General features: G+C 43.7%; 1 protein-coding gene across 2 annotated transcripts; it reads right to left on the minus strand.

Annotated features, from left to right (window-relative positions):
* Window positions 1–3,727: 3,727 nt before the first annotated feature.
* Window positions 3,728–6,867, minus strand: LOC147465270 (uncharacterized). Of its 2 annotated transcripts, none has more exons than XM_086519206.1 (5): window positions 6,737–6,867; window positions 5,065–5,185; window positions 4,895–4,998; window positions 4,116–4,247; window positions 3,728–4,012 (listed from the first exon to the last, which is right to left on the minus strand). In XM_086519206.1, exons 1-5 carry the CDS (start codon window positions 6,737–6,739, stop codon window positions 3,986–3,988), a joined length of 387 nt encoding a protein of 128 aa, XP_086375332.1. In that variant the 5' UTR covers window positions 6,740–6,867; the 3' UTR covers window positions 3,728–3,985. The 2 variants fall into 2 exon arrangements, with proteins under 2 accessions (XP_086375332.1, XP_086375336.1); XM_086519210.1 differs by lacking the exon at window positions 6,737–6,867 and adding an exon at window positions 6,363–6,384.
* Between the last annotated feature and the right edge of the window lie 2,143 nt (window positions 6,868–9,010).

The following is a 9,010-nucleotide window of genomic DNA, read 5'->3' on the forward strand; positions in this document are numbered from 1 at the left end:
ACAAATTTGACTACAAGTCCAAGTCTAGCAAGTGCGGATACAGACAAAAGATTCTTCTTGATCCCAGGTACATAAAGTGCATCAACAAGTGTGAAAGAACTATCATTTGCAGCAGTAAGCACAATCTTTCTAACCCCCTGAACCGGATAAGAGGCATTATTGGCACAAGTGACTGAATTCCCAAGAGAAACAAACTCAAGAGAGGTGAACAATTCATGATGTGAGATAATGTGCTTTGTAGCACCGCTGTCGAAATACCACACATGTGAATCTGCAGCAACTGACAAGCATGCATCATGGACAGCAGGATTGTAAGTGACTATGCACTAAAAGCCCATTCTGCATGAACATCAGCATTACAGTCTCCTTTTACAGAAGACCCAACAAATGGTTGCATTTGTAGTGGAATCAGCATTTGCAGTGGAACCACCCTCTTTCTTCTTAGCCTCTTTGGCCTTCAACTTAGGACATTGCTTGATTAAATGATCATTAGCTCTACAATAATGGCAACGTATCTTCTTTTTGCCCTTATCACCAGAATTTCCATACGAATTGCTGCCAACAGAAGCATTAGGAACAAAAGTTTTGTCACTTGCAGCAGAACCATAAGAAGTGGCTGCATTATTGTTACCACCCTTTCTTTGAGAAGCAATAAAAGCCTGTTCAAATGCACGCTGCCTAGTCTTGTTTTTTCTGGAAAGTGACACTTGCAACAACAATGTGCATAATGCATCAAACTTGACAACTTCAGGATTTCCTTGGGTCATTAGTCTCCAAATACTAGCAAAAGTCTGGTATGAATCTGGTAAGGCATCAAGAATAGTCTGCACAAAGGAACTGTCTGAAATGACTTCACCTGCAAAAATAAGTTGCTCATTGATATCCTTGACACCAGCAAGGAAAGTGTCCATATTATCTTCCTCATGCATAATACTCAAATTCTAGCTCTTTACGCAACAAAGCAATTTTACCCTCATTCCGGCTTGCATAAAGATGTGCTAGAATATCCCAAGCCTGTTTTGCAGATTTTGCTGAACAAATGTGAGGAACAATGGTGCACTTCACAGACAATGCAATCAATGCATGAGCTTGCGCATCCTTTACATCCCAACGAGCTTGTTCTACCGTAGGCAAAACAACTCTAATAGCAGCAATCCTTGCAGCAAGACCTGCAACATCCTCAACATCGCCTGCATCTTCAGAACCAGGACGTACATCAATGCCTTGCACAATATACCAAACGCCTTTTGACACAAGGACATGTTGCATCATGTAAGCCCACATAGGGTAATTGTCCCCATCCAACCTGTCCTCAGCAGCAAACATCTTGAACACATCTGTGTTGTTGTCAGCCATAATAAATGTTGCACTTGATGTGAAAACTGCTCGAAAAGAGGAGAAACAAAGCGGAAACAACACGTGCTATATAGCACAAACCGTAGAAGACTGTAAGGCACCTGTTATGCAGAAAACGACACTGACAAAAATTTTGCACAAAATGACGAAATAGCCTGTGCAATACTGTTTGTAAGGGAAACGGAGGCCGAAACGAGCCCGAATCAGAAATCTGAGCAAACTACACGCTAGGAGCTGACTCGAAATTTTTGTCGACCTACGAACGCTCACCAAAGCTCATTGAAATCGGAAACAGTGAGCAGGCATATGCTAGAGATACTGGCGAACTAAGCTCGAGAGGACGCAACCTACTCTGATACCAATTGTTGGAATTAGGGTTGCAAAGAAACGCACACAACTTGGAGAAGACAAAGGAAGCTCAACACACACAATAGAGAGTGAGTTACTTAGTGTGCAATGGAAAGATAGATAGCCCTAGAGTGATGACGTATGTACAATGGTCGGGGGAAAAACCTCCTAAAGAGGGCAAAAATGCCCAGACGGTCCGAATGTGTTCACACACATCACTACCACATGTATATGGTAACATTTGGCCTTTTGAAGACGTTAATATAACATTTCATCTCTCTCTCTCTCTCTCTCACACACACACACACACACAGACACACACACACACACAAAATTTGCTCAAAGAACTCTTCAATGCTCTACAACAATGACGTGTGTTTATCTAGGAGTTGGTCTTTGTTCTTGTGTTGGAGTAAAACCATATGCATCAACAATCTTACTCACACAAGCTGTCAAGCCACTTGTATTACCCAAGCATAATCTAATCACAAGCTTAGTGCATGCAATAAGCATGAACACAAGCACAAGGAGGCTGCTTTGGACAAAGCATTAGATACAAAGCAAGGCAGCTCCATCCATTTTAAGATGTTTGTGCTAGTGTGGCCACAAGGGAAGGAGGAGAAGACTATGCAATGCTGATAATTACCTCTAGTTGCCACTTTGATAACTCATCATGCCTACAATTTTAGCCATCGAGTGCTTTTTATTTTTTGATTCTATTTGTTTCGCTGCTTTTTGTAGACTTTTGGTACTTCTAATTTCACACCATTGCTCTCCTTTGCACTCAAACCATGCCATGTTGTTTCTTTGCAGCATTCATGAGATGGGAGCATGTTTGATTCTTCGGGTGTTTTGCCCATTTTCAACAGTCAAAAACGTGAATTGCCTTGTAGAAAATACACTAAATTACACACATTCTGAAGGACGGACCCCACGTTCGAAGATTGACATATGCTCTGGAAAGGTGGAGAACAGCGATTATTTGGAGAGGATGGTGGCAGATATGGTGTAAGGAATGGTCGCTTCATGACCATTCCCTGTAATCAAGGCGACCAGCGAAGGCCGGGAGCACTGATTACGGGAATAGTCACTAAACAACCATTCCCGACAATCAAAGGTCCAGGGGAGTGGGGCCAATAGTGGACAGAAAAGAGAGGCATGTCCCCAACAATGCGAGCAGCAGGCATGGTCTCCCACTCAGGCCCACACATGCAAAATATCACAGGTGCTGCGCAGCAAGAGCTCCACAACGCCAGGATCATCACCAAGAGCTGCAGAGTTGGCTCGTGATCAAGGTTCCAGCCAATCTGGATGCTGAGCTGCCAAGCAATCAATAGTGTGCTGGCTGATGGCGTCCCCTTGCATTCCGTATGCTGAGATGGCATCGATCTACTGGACAGCCACTGAATTCCAGTGTACCTGCATGCTGAGTCGCGAATGGTTGCCGACTAACTTCATTCTGCATGCTGAGCTGTCAACCATCGAGCGGCTGCAGCTATAGATTCCTAGATTTAATGGCATGCAGATGTACGGCTGAGAGGTGTTGCCCCGCGACCCTGGACTGACATGGGAGCAACAGAACAAAGACACGTGACCAATGGGGCAACCAAAGCCCATGCCAAACGCAAGCGGAGGTTGGCCAGCACAGAGCAAGTACGCCTTCTTATTTTGACTCACCCTTTCCAACATACACACTCACTCCTTGCTGACCAAGCATTGTTTAGCAACTTTCAGCCCAGCTAGCACGCTTATCGCAATCACTCGAGTACTAGAACACCGCCAATCAGTAAGAGCTGCATTCTTTATATCCTGAAGACTACAAGGCAGTACGACATAAAGAAATGCCTCAGCTACAAGAAAGCTTGTAAGGTACTTGCTAGCACTAAGTTCCATTCACTCAAACGACCACCTCAGAGTCCTCATGGACCTGACACAATTGTTATGTAAACATACTGCTGAAGCGGCAAATCCACGACAATGTAAGAACGTTTTCCTTTCATAACCTGGCAACTAGCAAAGAAAATTTGAAGAAACAAATCTCAACGCGTTGATGAATCACGCCTGTGATGAATCAACCTTAAAAAAACACAATTAAAGCTACTCTGTTGCTGGATGGAAGTCTTGTTTGAGTCTAGAAATTAACAATGTTCACTCCATGAGCCGAGTAACACCTCCATGGCCATCAGAATAACCTACTGGAAGAGTCATTAGCCAAACACCGTCCTCATCCATACAAGGCCATCTCATCAGTGAGATTTTTTATGCTGTTTGCATCTTTAATTTATATGAGTAATTTCTCAATCGCATCCTGCAATGCAAACCTTACTCTGTGAGTTGCGGCATAAATAAAAAATTAAAATCCTGTCAATGAAACATAGCGTGTCTTTGCGTTTTTTAAACAGCGACATTACCTTCAATTGAGTAATCTGAGTCTTCAACTGACTCCCTTCATTGGTCATAACTGAGCAGGCTATCACAGGACGGGACACTCCACATGCTCGTCCTAATGCTTGCTTGGATGGCACAAACACGTACGGCACATTCTGGAAAAGAAACAATACAATTTAGACATGTCAAAGCAAATCAACCCATGAATCATAGTCACAGGGGACGCCCATTTTTGGGCTTCCCGTCCCCACTTGCCGTCCCGCCCTCTTTTTTACACTAAAATCCATTTGAGCCCCATCCCCACTCCTCGGGACGCGTCCCTTGTGACTATGCCATCAATACACTAAAGACTACTCTCAACACACATAAACACATGCCAAGATGTGAGCTATCTTGCTGCTCCTCCTACCCTCTACAACAAGCGCCCACACATGGAATAAAGGAAGAGGTGCATGCACACACTCTACTCTACTCTACACATACACATGCTCGGAGATAAGTACCTAGGATGCATAGGCAAGCAAACAAGCAAGCATGCTCATGCTTTAGCTACACTAGCAACACACACAATCAAACCAATCGTTAGTAGGAAAGTGGTTAGTGAGGAAGAAGAAGAAGAAAAACTCCATAGCCAAATCTCTCTCCAAGCTCTCTCTTCTCTATTAGCTCAAAACGTGGGATGATATTTTAGACATCGTCGACATGAGGGTGCCATATTATTTCCCACATTTTCATTGAGATTGACAATATCATTCTGCAACCATAAAAATTGTGGCAATCTATCATAAAATCTACTACCAACCTTGTCTTCAGCCAACAAAGGAAGGTGCAAGAGAATTTCCAAGGGTTCTGTGTCTGCGGCCATCACAATAAATTCTGCAATGCCTCTATTAAGAGTCTTTGTGGCTGCTCAAAAAGAAGCTGTTTCAAAATACAAGCAGTGAAAGACAAAGTCGAACGTCTTTTACCAACCTTCATTCGCCCCCTTCCGAAGCTGTTTGTAGTTGGCAGCTTGTTGCACAATATCCATTATTGTGATAGTGAGTTGGGCATCTGCAAGAGGGTATGCTTTGGGGTTGATTGTTTCTGAACCCTGGAAAAGAGAGACGAAAAAGGCTAAGCAAGCAGCCTCGATTTACTCTCTGTACTTGCTACTGCTTTGCATGTTTCAATTTGTAACCAAAATATAAATTTACAACATTCCTTTTTAGATAATGGTGGTATGAACATTGGCAAATTTAGCACATCAGTGCAAACATTACACCATTGGCGCCTTCTCTATCTGCTTCGGATCCTTGCCCTGTTACAGGAATTCAACAGCTACAAGAATTCAACAGCTGTTGAGCGTGTAACGTTGGCCTATCACGCAATAAAGTACCCCTCAAAAATTTCTTGGCAAGCAAAGATTGGGATAGAGGACAACATTGCCATCACCTACAAGTAATATAATTTACATCCTCATCCACCAATGAAACTTAAGATTTGACAAAAGGCCAACTTAAGGAGTATCACATTGGTCATGAGAATTCCACGTGTAGTATGAAGGGGTAGCGAATGGTCGCGCAATGGCCATTCCCTGTAAAACGGGCAACCACATAGCGACCGGCGGAGGCTAGCAGCCATGGTGGGGGCCGTCACAATCAGGGCGAGGGAGGCCACAGAGTGGATGCGTCAGAGGGTGACACGTCAGCAAGCAAAAGATTTGACTATACATTGTCCTGACAAATGCTGAGATGGCATGCATGGGTTGGCAGGAGGCGGAGACATTCCGCGTGCTGATGTGGCATTGTTTCCATGCTCTAAGCGGATTCAGGTGATTGGAGGAGGCTGCAGGGAATTACGGCAGCTGATGTGGCAATCATCAATCGGCTGCAGGCTGAAATTCCAGCCAAGAATGGCGAGCATATAGACGGCCAGATTGTGCTGCCTCCAGACCCCCAACTGTGACGGAAGAGGAATCACAATTCAACCCAAAATCTAATTCAGACATCAAACTGGAGTCAGCCCTTGATGAAGAAGCCTAAGAACCCTAAGCCTTTTGTGGAATTACTGGCTAATATGATTAGGGCGACTGCCACCGGAGCTCGAGGCAAAGAAGCATTCATTTTCTTAGCTTCAGTCCAATTCATCAGTCCCAAGCTTGCAGCATAGTTAGGCATTACAATATTAGGACCTCCTAGATCATTTTAGATGCCTAGCAAAAAGATCATTGCATGGTCATGCTTTGATTAGTAAAACGAGCAACAAAAAGGATTAAACAGTCTATAAACCTTAGTTATGGAGGTGATTCCAAGGCCTCCCAACAGTACTCCAGAAATACGTGTGGCACTTAGCTTACTCTAGGCCGGAAAGTACAGCAACAAGCTTGCAGATTCCCTTCACTAAATCGTTCCTCAGTAATCTTTCGCTGCTATGGAGGCAGCAAATTTTCACTGCCCAAGTCAAAGCTGGAGTGTTTCCTTCAAGATGTACGCATCTCCGAAGTCCAAGTATAAAGAAATACCACATGCAACCCTTTGGCATCTCTCTCTCTCTCTCTCTCGCGCGCGCGTGCGTGCGTGTGTGGTGTGTGTGTGTGTGTGTGTGTGTGTGTGTGTGTGTGTGTAAACCCTAGCAAACCTTGCACCAGAAAAACCTTGCGTACCATTTCAGAGCTAGTTGAAGCTTGGCACCTCCTCGTCTGCTAGCTAGGTCACTGAAGGAAGCGATCTAAGGTAAAATTTTAGCTTTACGACGTTTGAGCATTTCAAAAATTGAACCCAACGGATGTGTCCCCACGTTATGCGTTCGATCTTTCATACTTCCCTTTGAGCGTTGGTTTCTAGTTTCCTCACCGGTGTCACACAGGGCCATGCAAGTGAAGCCCAAGCTAAATTGGCATGCGCTTATTCGCCGTTGCAAAAAGCAGAGTTGGCTGTGAGAGGATGTCAGAGAGGCGACCGTGCATGCCTGCCCAACTTTCCAAACAAGTGACCATCTGCAGAAGTACAAGCGCAAAAGTGTTTTAATGAGTCTCGAACCTTGACAAGCAGTGTGAGAGGCGGAAGACCAATCACTTGGACTACACTCATTGGCTAAGCTAAGGTGTTAGGTTGCAAGGCTGACAGATGATGGCGTGGAGGAGCCATGGCAGCTTGATTGTGCAAAGAAATGCAGAACAAGAGAGATAAGAGCAAAGAAAATTGACAAGCTAAAAATAAAACAACGCTATATTATTATTGTTTTGAACCTTACATATATATAGTCCCTTGTAGCCACAATGCCATCTCCACGTATGGAGTGGCTCATAACGTAGTGTATCTGCATGCCATAAAGCATGTTCCCACGGGTAATGGGCTTGAACAACCAAGGGTTTTAGGTATACCCATAACCTAGTGCTACTTTTAAGCTATCAAGACAAGGGGCTTTTGGTTTACGTCCAACCCTTGGGTCTAGGTTTGCCCAATAACCTCATGAGAAGTGGTTTACAAATCATTAATAATGGGCTAAGAATAGACCGTGGTAGAGTTCAACCACCTGAAACATTTGAGTAGAAGCCCCCTTGACACGTGTGTGTGTGTGCAAACCATCAGAATGTAAACAACAAGAACTCGACCACAAATAGATGGGAGGTCTTACCACTTTTTATGTGGCAGTGTCTATAACCCGTACAATTTTTGGGACATGACAATCATTGACAATTGACAACCTAAAACAAGACTTTGATAGAAAATATATGATGGTGTTGACAAAATACATAACCATAATAAACCTATGACACTGAACAGGTAAAAACAGGATTTGAAATTTGCGATGATAAGGTTGTTGTAGCAAACTTTTGATCTCGGTGTTTGTCATCGATAAGGTCAACCTTTTTCAGATGAACATGTACCATTGGATCAATATCCATCTAGCTATTCTCAATTGTGTGAAGCTCGTAAATCTCGGTGGCTAAGCGGTTCTTCATGCAATCGAATGCTCCCAGTATAAAAGGATGGTCTTTCCAATTCGGTTCCACATACCCAGATACCCCTTCTAACAACTCTTCCACCATGTGTGAGTCCTTTGGTAATAGCATTTTGAGATTCTTGCTAACAAACGATTTCTCCACTTGTTGAATCAACCACTTATTGCTTCCCTTGTTGATAAGCACCACCTTGTCGCCTATGACAACCACCATTGACAAGGGCGTTTTGAAATGCATCCTTCGCGGCTCTATGATTTATAGCAGCATTTTGATATGCTAGTCAAAAGGGAACCACTTTCTACAATAGCGTTTTGAAAAGTTATGTTGTTGAACTATTGTCCAACGTTGCCTAGCAGCATTTCAGGTGCACATTGAGGTAGCGATTTGATATTCTCTTCAGCTCACGCAAAAGCTCCAAGGGCAGCATTTTGAGATTATTTGAGAAGTTAAACAAGCATTGTCGCCTACTACCTCTGCAGGGCGTTTCAATATGCAGTATGTGTAGGGTAGATCACCACCAACAAGCCTTGCTAGTGCCACCAATTCGGACAACATTTCAAGACACCATGCGGAGAGAAGGACACCAATTCTCCTGTGCCAAGCTCTATGCCTGCAAAGTCCACACACCTGCAATTTTGATAGTGTTTCAAGATGTTGTCCAATTGCGTCGAGTTTGCCAACGACCACGCCTTGGCTCTGATACCACTTGTTACACTGCAAGGCCTATGGCGGGTGATGGCAGCTTGAGCGTATAGAGAAGTGCAAAATGAGAGAGATAAGAGCAAAGTAAATGGACAAGCTAAAAATAAAACAATGTTATATTATTATTGTTTGAAACCTTACATATATAGAGTCCCTTGTAGCCACCATGCAATCTCCACATATGGAGTGGCTCATAACTGAGTGTATCTGCATGTTCTGTGCATGCCATAAAGCATGTTCCCATGGGTAATGGGCTTGAAAAACCCAACA

This window comes from Adiantum capillus-veneris, chromosome 1 (assembly GCF_014529385.1).
Source record: "Adiantum capillus-veneris isolate H3 chromosome 1, ASM1452938v2, whole genome shotgun sequence".
Lineage (NCBI taxonomy): Eukaryota > Viridiplantae > Streptophyta > Polypodiopsida > Polypodiales > Pteridaceae > Adiantum > Adiantum capillus-veneris.